We start from the raw sequence: 14,720 nt of genomic DNA on the forward strand, positions 1-14,720 counted from the left end.
GTGATCACTGCTGCTGTCTTTTTTTTCCTAATCTGCTTGGAGGTGCCGAAGGATATGCGCCCGGAGTTCGTCTAAAGGACGGGAAAATAAAACACAAATTGCGAAAAATAATTTGTTAGCCAAAATATTTTTACAGATGCACCTTTCGAAACAGACGCGTTGGTTAAAAAAAACAACAATTATCTTCATCCCCAAGGTTTCTTGCCTAGAGCCATTGTCAAGAGGCGGCTGCCAAGTGTATTATAAAGGCTTGATGCCCTGGGAATGAAGGTGGACAATATTACCAATACCGTTTGCGTAAATATTACGTCAAAATAAATCGGTACTAGAAATACAAGAAATCAAAAAACAATTTGGGAACAAGAGAATATCAAGTTTGCACACGAGTATTTTTCGATAAAAATCGTCACTTTTGTTTTCTTCAGTACTTTTCTATGTACACGGTAAAAAAAACACTTAAAAAACACCAGAGTTTGTTTTTACGTGAGTATTCTAATACACAGGTAAAATCTTCGTCATTCTACATGCATTCTGCAACCTGTCAAGAATTACGTAGAAATTGATAATAGGTTTGTATAAAAATTAAAGAAAAATAACCGTAAGCAAGAGGAAAATGTACCAAAACATTGACGTTTTTGTCGTCTCATTAAAAAGGTAAACAAGTCTCATAAAAAGCAAAAAATAAATACAAATATATATAACCTATAATCTATAAAATATGGTTTAAAAATCACTTGATAAGCGGCTCATTTAAAAAGTTTTTAAAGTTGCTGACAACAAATTTTGACGCTTCCAAACTAATACTTTTATCAAAGAAAATTGGACCACGGCCTTCCATCGTAGCCAGAAAAGATTTGTGTAGCTTCTTCGCGATCGGCACAAAATGCTAGAAGAGTAAACAGAAATTATAGAAACAATACATTAGTGAGATTGTGGTACTGGTAAGATAGCACATTAGCTTTCTAAGTGTTGCAGTCGTGTGGGACTTTAACCTACGATCTCTCGCTTGCTGGGCGACTAACATGTTGTACAAGAGGCGAGGATACTACCTCCTTGCCACATACTACAAAAATGTGCAAATACCAACAAAATATTAGGATAGAAATTCAGTAAGGTAGTCAAGAGAGAACTCGTGGACTTCCACTGTCTTTGTAACACTTTTGACTATTATCAACTATATGATTTTATGGCTGTGCAGAACGAACAACCAGTTTTCCAAATCAAAAATCAGCTATTGGACCACACTTCTCTATAGTATGTGGCAATGCTTAGAATAAAGACCTTTGTGTTTTATATCGTGTAAATCCAAAAAAGAAATTTCAAAGCAAATCAGATAAATTCATCGCACAAAGATTCATTGTACATCGAAAATCAAGGGTTGTGTAGTCGCCATGCCCAGCATCACGGGTATGTAGAAACGCTAATGAAGGGGAAGAAAAAGCAACCGTTAGCATGGAATCCCTAAGTACATTAAAACTTCCTGTTACTTATTTGCTGTTTTTAGTTCTTCAATTTTGTTTTCTATGTCTTTTGTGTTCTAAAGTTTTTAAAATCTGTGCGTAAATTTTCATGCCAGTTCTTTAGCTGTGACTTTTTTTACTTTCTGTTTATCTACAATTTTTTATTGTTGAACTGAGTTTTGAATAGATGTTTAATTAAACGTTCACTTTGGAAAAAGAAACAGACCGGAACAGACAATTTTAGTAGCCAGCCAGATCAAAAAATCACAATTTCGTGACCCCGCCACCTTTCGTTCTTGAACTCGGCTTTCCTAACTTTAATGTCTTACCTCTTTTTGAATAATCCCTTTCTTCATAAAAGCTGTCAGTTCGGCACATATCGTCTTTCTGATGTATTTTTCTGCTTCCACTTCATTTTCAGTGTCTGGATAATCCTTAATTAGAACGTTTCTTTTTGTAGGAACATTAACAATAACAGGTAAATCAGTTACACTTGCGCTTTCTTCTGTCATATCAAATGGTTTCGGTGTCGGACATATCGTCATTGTCATGTTACTGAAGCATGCCACGTCATACAAGGGAGCATCTGGTACAGCAATTGTTCGCTTCTTTTTAACCGGCGGTGCCAGCGAAGGGGGGTGATCGTTGCTAGGTAGGGATTGATGCGATGTCCATCGATAAACACTGGCGTGAGAAACAACGATTCGCTAAAAAAACAATAAATGCATGCAAGATGTGAATCTATATTATGCTCAACACCCAATTCCCTCTTCACTGGATTATTCTTATTTTACAGAAAAAATTAAAAAATTAGTTTGAAAAACAATGATTTGAGCAAGAGGCTCTTCCTATTTTTTGTCAAAATTTGAGGTTCGTGCTCTATCAAATTGCTTTTATAAAACAAAACGGTTAAAGGACCAACCAACGAACCTGTTCACTTTTTTCAATAATTTCCAACGGTGGAGTTAATTCAGCAGCAAAAGCAATCAGGTCCTGATAAGTTCTCTCTTTACTTGCTTTAAACTCGACTAAATCCTGATCATGCGAAGGTACCACGGTAAATTCAAACGGGCTGAATGAATCCATCATGTCGATGCTCTTAGCGAGTAGCTCTTCGTAGGCGGGATCCATGCGAAGGTCTTTAAAATGTTGCTCGACAAGCAACCGGATTTCTACACGGCTCAAGTCAGTTGACAATAAAATTTGGTACGGCCGATCTTTGTCGTAGGTGTGTCCATAAGCCTTAATAGCTATGCCTTTGTGAAACATTTCGAGTGCTTCAGGATTATGATCGTTTAACGCTAAACAATTCACGTAAGCTTTCACTGTCCGTCTGTGGACATCGAGTTTTAACTTGTTTATCTCGCTAGACACTTTGAGTGCTTCTTCTGGTAAGTTTAATTCGCAGAAGCTAGTACACACCTCGTTTATGAGCTTTGTCTTTACAGGAATCGACATGGTTGCATGCACATTTAAAAATGTATCCCAAGCTTCGACTGCCATTCGAATTTGCAGCAAACCTTCGATTAAACGGCCCGCGCGGTTATTTCGCTCAGAAAGTTCGTTTTCGTCAAGTTCCCCACTCTCTGGAACTCCGTACTGACAATGTTTTAAAACATGATATCCACTGTCAATTTTGTTGTTACGGATACAAACATCAGAGCATAAATTCGCGATCGAACATACACTCATGTCTTCGTTAGTTTCCATCATGGTTCCAAACTGCCCACCGCTGTGCGAATATGATATCAAATGTTCATGACAGGTATGCAGTATTGTGTATGCTTCGGAAAAACTCTCTCGATTGTGTAAGTACCTAATTACACGAACTGCAAGACGGCCTGATGCCAAAGATACATCTTCGGGTAGCTCAATATCATTTCCTGCGTTGGTATATGTTTGCATAAGCAATCTAATAAATATATTAAACTTATATCCAGGTCGTTCATTGTTAGTTAGACCGAGAAATAAACCATTTAAAACGATGTTGTTATTTGCTGCATCCATTGACACCGCTTCCATATATAACTCCTTGAACTTGGAGCTATCTTCGCCATTTTCCTGGAATGAAAAAGAAAAAATGATAACTACAATGATCCCCGAAAATAATTTCTGTAATACTAAAGAAATGTAATAAGCAATTAAAATATTTTCAATGAAAATACAGAGTATTTAAGAATTAAGGATAAGAATTAAAAAAATTTTTAGCGTTATGAAAGTGTAGGAACAAAAGAAATCTGTTTTAATTAAAGATAACGTCCCCCTCACATTAAGTTCAGCGGATATTCTCAATAGTTCGCGATGCGCTGTTGCTAGAACTTGCTCTTGATTGAACACACTACTATTAGAATCTAAAAAGAAAAATTAGAAAAAAATCACTGGATTGAGAAATACACAATCAGTTTAAATGTAAGAAATCAAGATTTGATTAGCTAAATGTACTGTTCTTGTGGAACTCAATTAACTTCGTATTAATTCAACAGGATACCTGCGCTAGATCTGTCGTCATCACAAGATTTTTGAAACGTCTCAGAAAATTGAAACTTGCTAAATAATAGAAAATAGCATTGTAAACAAACTGATGATAATACACATTACTGACGTTTCATAGGACGTATGCAAGATGAGAACAGGCTAGCACCTTCGCAAGTAAGAAGTGTTCACTTTTTTTCCACAAACACATTGGTGTTCAGGTCGCGGATATATCTCGCGCATTTTGGTGTACACAAATATAGAAGCCTCCGTGTTTGCGGTCCATTCTTCTAGTATAAGTACAACCCGTCGCAATTCCTTCTGAGACAACATATAACTTCGATCTAAACACTAAAAGAAGGAAAGCGTCCATATAGAACCCAGGGGTAAGAAAATGACCATGTACAGAGTTAATTTTTGTGACGAGTGTCGATACAAACCTTTTTTACTAAATCTAAAATGTCGGGAAATCTTCTTTTTGCAATTAAAAGATTTAAAACTTGACTGATTCTTCTTTCTTCAGGCTGAAATAAGTACATAAATAAATTCTAGTTAGTTATGTACGAAAGCATCTACAGATTTTAATAACAATAAGCAAAACAATATAAACCGGTACCGGGATCTTCGTTGAAAGAAGACATAACACCATTTTGTGATGAACTTTGTCTGGTCCAGTTTCAAGGGCGTCTGCAAGAGTTGAAGCAAACCAGTCTGGTATGGTTAAATCAGCCGGTACAATACCCTGTTCTGTTATCTCATTATAACGAGTCACAAATAGATCGTATTTCTTGTTAGCACATACCATGTTCAATACACGAAGTATGCTCTGGAATAAAAAGCATTCTTTCAACGTTGCTTGATTTTTTTAAAAAATGAATATTCTCATTTTTAATAGAAAAAGCATTTGTTACCTCCTCCGTTAGTTGAATCGAAGCCTTGCGCATCAAAAGATAAATCTTCTCTACTACATCAAAACATTGTCCACCATTTTTGCAGAGACTGACCACTGCTTCATTAAATGACTAAACACAAATAATTTTGTAGAAATAGATAAATTCCCCTTGAAGATATTCAACAATTTGATCAAGATTGAGTAACACTTTAGTATGTGATTATACAGTGTAATCATCTATTCGCACATGGTTTCAAGCTCCTGCAAAAACTCGAAAAATAACAAAACGTTCTCCTTAAAATTGTAGAAATACAATCAAGGTGTGTTCAGAATTCAAACTTTTAAAGAAAATTCATACTTGATAAGACAAATAGGCTCAAAACAGACAAGGGATATTAGCCATTTTAATAATCACAGAATATTTAAAAGTTTCGTTTGCCTGGATACCTTGGGATTAGCACGTCTAAACTTAACTCTAACCTGAGTTCAGCCTCACATTTTTTACGAGTGTCTTGCGTACTAAATTGTGCACAAAACTCCCCATTGATATACTTCAGGGAAAGTTAAAAAAAATCTTACTTGAGAGGAAGATGAGCAAAGAGATAATGGCATTCTTTCCAGAAGTGAAATCGCTGCAACAACATTTGTATTCGTTTGTATGGAAAGCAAAAGTTTCTCTAAAGTGATCACTGGCACAACATTGAAGTCAACCCATGCATTCAGCAGTTCAGTCAGTTGGCCAATGTTACAACATGGTGTGAACAATCTAAAGAAGAAAGGTCGAGTTATCCACAATTAAATTGTAAGAGGGGTTGTTCACAATTAAGTTGTATGAAGGTGAGTTGTTCACAAAGAAGTTCTTGCTTACTTCAAAAACGTTTTTCTTGCATCGTTGGATAGCACCAAACTTCCATCAATTAATTTCTAGTAGAGAAAGTAACAAGCTACTGCGAGAAAGACAAGTTATGCAAATATAGAAAAGCCAAAAATTTGTGCAAAAAATTTCCTAATTCTATGAGATTTTGGGGGGCTAGGACTTAGGTTGTTAAGGTTAGAGAGTTGTTGGTGCTCAAGCTGCTTACTGTGTGCTAATATGTTACTTCTTGTCAGAGGAATGGGAATGGATGTGAGGCCTGAAGGTTCTTAAAATTTTCTAACATCGAAGTAGTTAGTTATAAAGATCTTTCTCACCTTACATATACATGTTAATGTTTCAGCTTTTATTTTTGGACTTAACACAGATATCTCGATTTCAACGAAAAATTTATCCAACAATCTATTAAAAATATTTTAGAATTAATTTTTTATAGGTTCGGCTGGAACTTTAAATACAGCATCAACTTAATAACACTACCTTTCCGAATTAACAAAATAGTTTTTGACATAATCCCATATCTTCAAAACACTAAAAGACAATATAATTTTATTATTAGCAGGAAAGATTCGCATTTTATTACAAATATCTTTAAGAGAATTTCTATGCTTAATTCATTCTATTTTTCTTTACAGAAAAGTTTGTAATCTTTGAGATCAAATTAGACATCACTGAAATAAAATTTAAGCATAGAAACTTCTTTTACTCACAATCCTCTCTTGTCTGTACATAAGAATAATAATTTTTCCATATCGTTGCTATCAATTCTGTTACGATCAAAAGTTGTTAGCAGTTCTTGCAACACATCAACAGCACTACAAACAAATTAAAGAAATCTCAAACTCCATTTCTATTTACTATTACATCTACAAAAATTATTCTTTGACTACAAAATTTATTCATTACGATTGTTACCTTGGATAGTCTCCTAGTTCATAATGGGACTGTTATCAATAAGTGTCCTCCATAGGTAGTTTTAGTAAATTTAAAGCTCCCATTTGAGCTGCAGGAGCCATGCAAGCACAGTACTTAGTTAACTAGACAACAGCCTAAATCATCAACCCCCTTCTTATGTTGAACAATGCACAAAAAGAACCAATTCACACTTAAATATTATCTAGCTTGACTCAGCGGGAAGTTAAGACTGGCACTGATGATCTGTATATAATTTCTTTTACTTGTAATCTTAATTCCCACCTCATAAAATAGATGTAAGACTTCTTACTTATTTATACGTCCAACATTTGCCAGTACTTGTGCGTGAACAAACAAATCTTCCCATTTTAGTTTTAGCATTGCACGTTTCATCTCCACCAGTTGTGTTGCAATCTGAAAAAAGGAGCAACTTCAAGGTTGTATGGTGAAATCCATTACATATTGTGCAATAATATGAAACAAAACAAAAAAGTTAATATTGTTTTTGAGGTTTCTTACCATGTAAGCATGTAAAAGAAGCTATTACTAATAGTGTCAATTTTTATAGGCAACTAAAAAAAACGTTTCCAAACTTACCTCAGCATTATCATGATTGGTGTTTTCTTTTATGCACAATAAGGTATGTTCGATTCCATGCCGAAATTTACTTTCATCTATCTTTTGGTAAGACGGTGAATTGCCTGACGTACGGTCCCTGATCTGTTGAATAATCAACCATGCTCGATCTAACAATAAAAAAATATAGATATAACTAGGTAAACATAAACAAACAAACAAATAGAAATAACAGGGAGCGTTAATAATCTCACCGATGTTCGTAAGGTACTGCAGCTCTTCAAGCAGTTCTAAATAGTAAGTATAGAGGTAACCGGTAGGATTAAAGATTTCTGATTCAGCAGTCAGAGTTTAACTGAGAGTGAAAAAATATTGTGACCCTATTATCCTAAAATGTATTGTCCTGTTTGACCTACCAAATTTGAATGGATTTTAGAATTAATTTTATCTTTGTTTAATTTTAAAAAATTGAAAAATTTAATGAAATCATGTTTAAAACTAGCACTTAAAAAGGAAAAACGACAAATACAATTCAAAGAAGATTTAATGAACTGGAAATTTTAAAGACTAAGCTAAGCTGATTCATACCATTTGCATTTCTGTTATTAAACTGGTGAAGAGGTGTAACTGAAGGCCTAAAAATACAAAGAGGGCAAAACAACATGTTAAATGCAACACATTTATTTTAGATCAAGTAGACATAGCTATCTTAGTTTCACCGCACTAACAGAGGGTTCATGCAGGGAAGCAAAGAATAAAAAAGTAAAAACTGGGAGAAAAAATGAATGTTCATAAAAATTGCTTGGAAAGTCTTAAAATTTGAATAAAACACTTCACAACTGATATAAACACCCACCCACAGAATAATGACATTATTTTATGCTAAAATGCTGGTAAAAATGCACAAAAAATCGCTGCATATAATCTGGACAACAGGTGAAAATATGAGGAGCAGTGGACCCATGGATTCCTTCACAGGTTTAGGATATACCAATGCAAGAGATATATACATACTACAGGAAAATTTCAGTGAATTTTCTGCAGGCTAACAACTATATATTTAATAACATAGGTCATTAATGCACCACAATAACTGTGTATCTTTTAAAAAATTGTAACTTATACCTCAATCCACCATTGCTTTCCGACACCTTTCTTCCTTTATTCTGTTCTGCTGCATGAGTCTGATGTGAATTGTTCTACAAATAATTAGTACAGTTGACTTAATTGTTTAATTTTTAGTCATTTTTCGACTAAAAATTATAGACATTTTTTATGTAACACACCAATATACTAAATTAATAATTTATATAATATATAATTATATACCACTACTGAGAAAGGTTTGACTCCAGCATTAACACCTCGTTTCATGTGATTATAACTGCACTTCTTTTTACTACAACGACCAAGCTGCCAATACTCAAAGCAATAACCTTTAGGACAATCAAATGGTGCAGAGATGTGTTTAGTTGGACTTCCTGCTCCCTTATTTTTGGCTTCATGGTCACTATGTCTGTATTGGTCATTTTGCTTATACGCAAGCTTCTAAAGGGGTAATAAATTATTAAGTCAATACATTAACAAAACACAAAACAATTTATTTAGTTAGTGACCTAATACCTTTATTCCCTTGGGGGAACTGAACAGAAATAATTGTGTGTTTATTAGTTAAGAAACTTTTTAAAAGCCTTATTATAACTTTGAACAACTACAATCATCAATGGTTTCTGTTATTAACATCTAAACTCATGAATCCAAAAAATTACAGGTCCACGATAATCACAATTTCAGGTCAATTCAGGTGGGACACCACTATGTCAGGTTAGGAAAGGATGAACAAAAATATGTATTCCTTCTGTACTTTTGTAACTGATACTGGAGTTTATCTCCACAACTGCTAAAACAGTGACTTCTTGAAAATGCCCACATTTGTCCCATGGCCAGTCATAACATAAAATAGGCAGATTAAGGTTACTGTAAAGGAAAAAACTCACTTGATGAGTAGTCTCAGAAAAACCCTTATAATTTATCAATACTTTTACATTTTTTTAAATTTTTTTTTGTTTCTGAATGCTTGATGAAAAACTTTTTTGATGGTGTTATTTTCGTGAGATGTTAATTTTCCAAAAAGAAAATATAATGAATTAAACACACACCATTTTTTTTTTCACCGTACGTTTTAAAATCTCTTCTTTTTCCAAAAGCGTGGTCGCAGACGTCTCGTTTTTGCACTATTACATCCAGCATAAATTAAATTTAAAAAGGTTCCCTGTTTTTTTTTTGTAACAAAAAAATGCTTATTTTTTTCTTTCTGTCGTCATAATTCGCTAATCAGTAATTTATACAAAAAAATCCAGGAACCTTTTGTGCATAAATTTTTCAGCTTTCCATTACCGAAAATTTCAATGAGCCAATTGGAAGCTTTCGGAAAAAGACGAGATATTTGTTTTTAAAGATTTTTGTAGGTGTTTTGAAAATGTGTGAACTGAGTATGCAGAAAGATGATGAAAGTGTGAACTTTTTCTTTATGCTGAATATTCGTGCACGCATTCAGAATTATTAACAGACAGAAGTCAGGGTTACAAGAGAAAGCTTATATGCATACTCCTTAACTTTGATTTTTTTTAATGATTTTTTATATGACAACATTTATATATATATATATATATATATATCGATGGTGAAAGTAAACTATGTAAAAATATTATTATGCATATATTTATACGGTAGTTTCATATCATGTATAATGTTTACAAAAAATATGCGTGACTCATTTTGCACATATTTTCTCGAAGGTGTGAAGGATATAACACCTCTGAAAAGGCTCTTTCCAGAAAAAAGGGATGTTCCAAATATTTTCATGGAATATTAAATATGTCATTCGACATATGGAATATTAAATATGTCATGAATTTTTTGCAAAAAACCTAAAAAAAAAAATTGTTTCCTTTACAGTAACCTTAATCTAGAATACTTTTACTATAATTCCCGTACCAGTCTGTCTGTCACGCAAAATGATACCGCAAGTAGCAAGATGCATGCAATGTGATACAAAAAAGAGAGGTGAACCCGTGGATCTTTCCATAGACCAATGACTAGTAATATTTATATTATCCACAATAGCAGAAAGAACCTTGATAAAAGCTGTGAAAGATTTTTCATAATAATTTATCTTATTTAGAACCGTAATAAAAATTATTTCCGAGGTTGCTAAGTAATATAGCTTAATTAATGAATAGACCTGAATGCTAAAAACATTTAAACACATTGACAAACTTCCCGTCTTCATTCAACAAATTTAATTACCCAGGCACACTGAACATAGGTATTTGTAAAGGAAACTATAAAGAACTATAAAGGAAACTATACTATGAATGACTGGTTACACTTTTTAAATAGGATATATTTTACTTGATTTGAACATGGGTATAGAACAGTTCCTTCAGTTACACAACTTTTTTTCACACAGAAACAAGGTTTGATAAGCAAAAACAAACTTACATTAGCATTTGAGTTTTTGCGTTCGTGTTTCATCTGACATGGCTTAGGATTATTGCAAACTCCCAAATACCAAAACGATTGACAAATTCCAGCAGGGACGGTATTATCACGCTTCCGATTATAATCATTTCTAACATTTAACTTAGGAATTTTATCTATGCACATCGGTTTAACAAAAGCTTGTCGCTGCCCAATATGTGTGTTATTTTTATAATTTCTTTGTCTCGTTTGATTAAGCAAGGGGATTGATGCGATGATGGGATTCACTGGAGGGGTTGGCAATATAAAAGATTGATTTATTATTTTAAGCAACTCTAAATTAGCGATGGGTTGGGTTAACAGACTTGGTATTTTATCTCTGGGAAGAGGCGCTTTAAATTGATCAGAATATCTATCCTTCCAGTTATTAACTTTACTGTATGGCTCGGTAAGATCTTCATTTTTTCTAAAATTAAAATAATATAAATTGTTTATAGACACTATCATTCACAACTTCTAACTATTCTTGTAGTTCATACAAGCATGTTTACCTTTTTAAGCCAGTTGACAGATTTTCTGGAGGTTTTGTGGAACTAAATGTAATTATATGGAATAAAAAAATGATTTGCTGTTAAATAATGTGATAGTAAAGTCTTCATCATTTAAAACATGCAGTCATTTTACCTAGTATTGACTTGGGTGTTTGTAGTTTTAGCATCAGTAGACTGAATATCGTCTTCATTAAACTCGTCATCAAATGCTGCAAGTGACACCAAATCAAAGTTACAACTAGTATCTATATCCCCATTAAACATGCTGTTATTATTTTGGTCGTTTTTATCAATTGGTTCAAAATCATTGCTTGTAGTTATAGGTTCAAAAGTGTTGTTTATATTTATTGGTTGAAAACTATCGTTCCTTTCTATTGGATCGTAACTATTGTTTGAATTTATTGGCTCAAAATCATTATTTGTATTTATTGGGTGAAAATCACTTGTTTGTTTAAAATCATCATTCACTCCCTGGTTGCTCTTATCACCATATAATAATGCATCTTCATTGATGTTATGGCTGGTTACAGAAATGTCATCTGTCTCACCAAGTAGTTGCGCTTCTGTGGAAAGGTCACAAGAAAAAGTATCAAATTCATTTGTAGCAATTTCATTTGGTGCGTTTGGAGTATCAGTTTCTTTGATATCACTGACAATGTCTGGGACAAAAGAGCTTTCAATCTCAGCCGTTGGAGTAGTATTTCCAAAAACATTATTGTTTTCAAGTGTAGTGTTTTTTCGTTTATTTAAGAAACATCGTAGATCTAAATTTGGAAGTGGTTCGATGGCAACCTTGCATGATGGACTAAAACCAAAATTAAAAGTTAAAGAGCATTTTTATTGTAGAAATACAAATATATTTCAGTAGAACTACAATGCGAAAAGAGTAATTTATTAAACAAAACATAGTCTTTACTAAAGATAATAATAACATATTATCAGCCTAACTTTATCAAGAAAAAAATAGCAAAAAAACAATTTTAAGGATGTTGTATAAAATCTGGCTAAAATTTTGGCTTCATACAATCAGTCCTTATTTGCTTCTTCATAAATAACATGTAACTAAAATACTTTTAGTGTTTTTTTAATTATGAATTAAAAAATAATTGATCCTTTAAAAAATTACTGAAATTAGGTAAGTTTAACCTTGTGATTTAACAGGGGTGCACATGGTGAAATGCAGAAATATAATTAGCCGCAGTAAATTTATCCTTGTGATTTAACAGGGGTGCACTTTGTGAAATGCAGAAATACAATTAGCTGCAGTATGACTTTATTGCACAATGAACAAGAGTTCATAACTATACTTACAGTTCTTTCTTCACTTTAACAGACATTTTTGCTAAAATCAAAGAAGTATAATACAATGCTAAAAAATATAGCTATACTAAAGTAGAATTTGACATACATAACAAGATGGGGCAAATGCTTGCTTTTACATACATGCACATGATAATACAAATTCATAACATTTCAGAAACTAGGTGTTAATACTAACATTATTTTGAAATTCCTTTGAGATGCTTGTATTGTGATGTAAGGATGAAATTGATTGTGCAATATTGACAAATTTTAATGATTTCTATAAACTGTCATTAAAGGAAATAGAATAAGTTGCATGAATATTTGAACATGTTCTGATCTTTAGTTTTCAATAGAACGTTCAGGATAATGTTTTCTATATCTTCCAGTTTTAACAATAAAATAGGTACCTCAAAAAAAATTGCCCATCAATAAGAAAATCACACCCAAGCAATAATTTAAACTGGGCGAGCAATCTGAATAAATAGAATAAGTTTATAAACGCATATTTGGGGGAGAAATTAATGGTTCAGCTAGTTTCTCATTTGTCGAAGAGAGTCTTTGCGTGAGCAAGAGCAATTGCTCTCCCCTTATTGATAGGCCTGAATAATGCGTCTTTTAAGAGCATCAACAACAAATTTCTCATAGCAAGGGCGAGTGTTTAAAATCAACAGATTTTCCTGTTATTTGTCATAACAAAGCAGGTCTTTCCTGTTTACTATCAGAAAACTTAGAGCAGAACCTATGGAAAGTCTTGTTTTGACGAACCGCTCATTAGAAGTTAAGAAGTCTCTGTAATTTTTCATCTAAACTTTTCACTGATTTTAATCGTTAAGGTTAGAATTTGCAGAAACCACACAAGCGCTGCAAAAGCACTGAAACTTAACCCAAACTGAGTAAGGGGGCAGTAACCCTTTTTTAGCTTTCCAAATAAATAGCTGAATTATTTACTCAGTGTATAAAACATACGATTTTTTTACTATTTCCTAAAAATATAGGTCTTTAATATATATCATAATAAAATGATTTTAACTAACAACAAAATTGCTGAGTCAGCAGAAATTTCTATTTAAAATGTATCATAAACAAGAAAAAATCGGCTTCTACGAGCTCCAACTTTTTACAATCTGGTTATTTTTCATCAGCTTCAAATGAAACTTTGGTAACCCTATTGAAAGGGTGTGCAGAGTTTTTTTGTTCATTTATATTTGTTTAACAATAGCCTTTTGTTGTTTCCAAAAGATTCTTTTTTAGCATCCCCTGCTGCATTGAATGCTGGTAAAAGAAAAATATTGCGAATAAAAAGATTTCCGCACACCATATCATGGCTGCATGGTTCACCAAGCATGTCTGAAAATCTTAAAGAAAATGAAAACACTATCGAAAGTTTAAGCTAGTGCAGTATAGCATAATGAAGATTGTCTTAAATATCTACATAGCCACCTTTGTTGTTATTTACGTTTCTCTTTGATAATTACGTCATTTCTTTCTGTACATTTTAGCAAGCGCGTAGACAGTAAACTATATTCGGCAGAACTAATTAATTATACATGATTTTAATTTAAAGAGAAATTGTTAAAGCTGGATATTTTTGGTGAAAGACAATAGTATTTTAGCTATAAAAACGTGACAAGTGTGTTATACCAGAAAAAATATGTATAATAGTCTGAAAATAACCTTTCGTAACTAATTATGTAAAAAAGGGTTACTGCCACCTTGAAATACACCCATAACTTCAGGTGTTTAGGATGTGTATATGCAGGGTGCAGGATGTTTATATATACACAAGCTCAGTTTATATCCAACAAAAACTTGTATGTTGTAGCATTGTGGAAATATATCTTACTTTCTTACTGTTTATTTTTGCCTCTTCCACTTTGCACACGTGGGAAGGAAAACATTTTTTGTATAAACAATTATCCTTTTGAAAAGCGATCATTAAAAAAATAGTGTGTTTCAGCATAAAAATAAAATTTACCAGTAATATTTAGTTAAAACGGTTCCATCATAATAAAATTAATATCAACACCAATTTCTTTGATTGCGATTGAAACAACGTGCGCAAACCTAGCCTGCCATTTTTACACGGCCGTCGTAACTTTGGTTTGCAGCTTTTTACAGCCTGGTTTTTACACACACATGCAATTCTTGCTGCAATAACGTCAATATATATATTAGAAGGTAATAGTACTCTT

General features: G+C 33.0%; 1 protein-coding gene across 2 annotated transcripts; it reads right to left on the bottom strand.

The window, feature by feature from the left end:
- Positions 1-98: 98 nt before the first annotated feature.
- On the bottom strand, positions 99-14,645 carry LOC130645656 (uncharacterized). Of its 2 annotated transcripts, none has more exons than XM_057451713.1 (25): positions 14,504-14,645; positions 12,535-12,565; positions 11,357-12,028; positions 11,224-11,265; positions 10,694-11,138; positions 8,519-8,737; positions 8,315-8,388; positions 7,778-7,824; positions 7,444-7,479; positions 7,211-7,359; positions 6,924-7,027; positions 6,409-6,513; positions 6,179-6,229; positions 6,016-6,100; positions 5,693-5,748; positions 5,404-5,590; positions 4,844-4,954; positions 4,549-4,758; positions 4,373-4,456; positions 4,102-4,283; positions 3,949-4,007; positions 3,729-3,811; positions 2,391-3,521; positions 1,790-2,167; positions 99-886 (listed from the first exon to the last, which is right to left on the bottom strand). In XM_057451713.1, the coding sequence occupies exons 2-25, from the start codon at positions 12,558-12,560 to the stop codon at positions 731-733; spliced, it is 4,692 nt and encodes a 1,563-aa protein (XP_057307696.1). In that variant the 5' UTR covers positions 12,561-12,565; positions 14,504-14,645; the 3' UTR covers positions 99-730. The 2 variants fall into 2 exon arrangements, with proteins under 2 accessions (XP_057307696.1, XP_057307697.1); XM_057451714.1 differs by lacking the exon at positions 14,504-14,645 and adding an exon at positions 12,722-12,982.
- Between the last annotated feature and the right edge of the window lie 75 nt (positions 14,646-14,720).

The sequence above is a fragment of the Hydractinia symbiolongicarpus genome, chromosome 5 (genome assembly GCF_029227915.1).
Source record: "Hydractinia symbiolongicarpus strain clone_291-10 chromosome 5, HSymV2.1, whole genome shotgun sequence".
Taxonomy (NCBI): domain Eukaryota; kingdom Metazoa; phylum Cnidaria; class Hydrozoa; order Anthoathecata; family Hydractiniidae; genus Hydractinia; species Hydractinia symbiolongicarpus.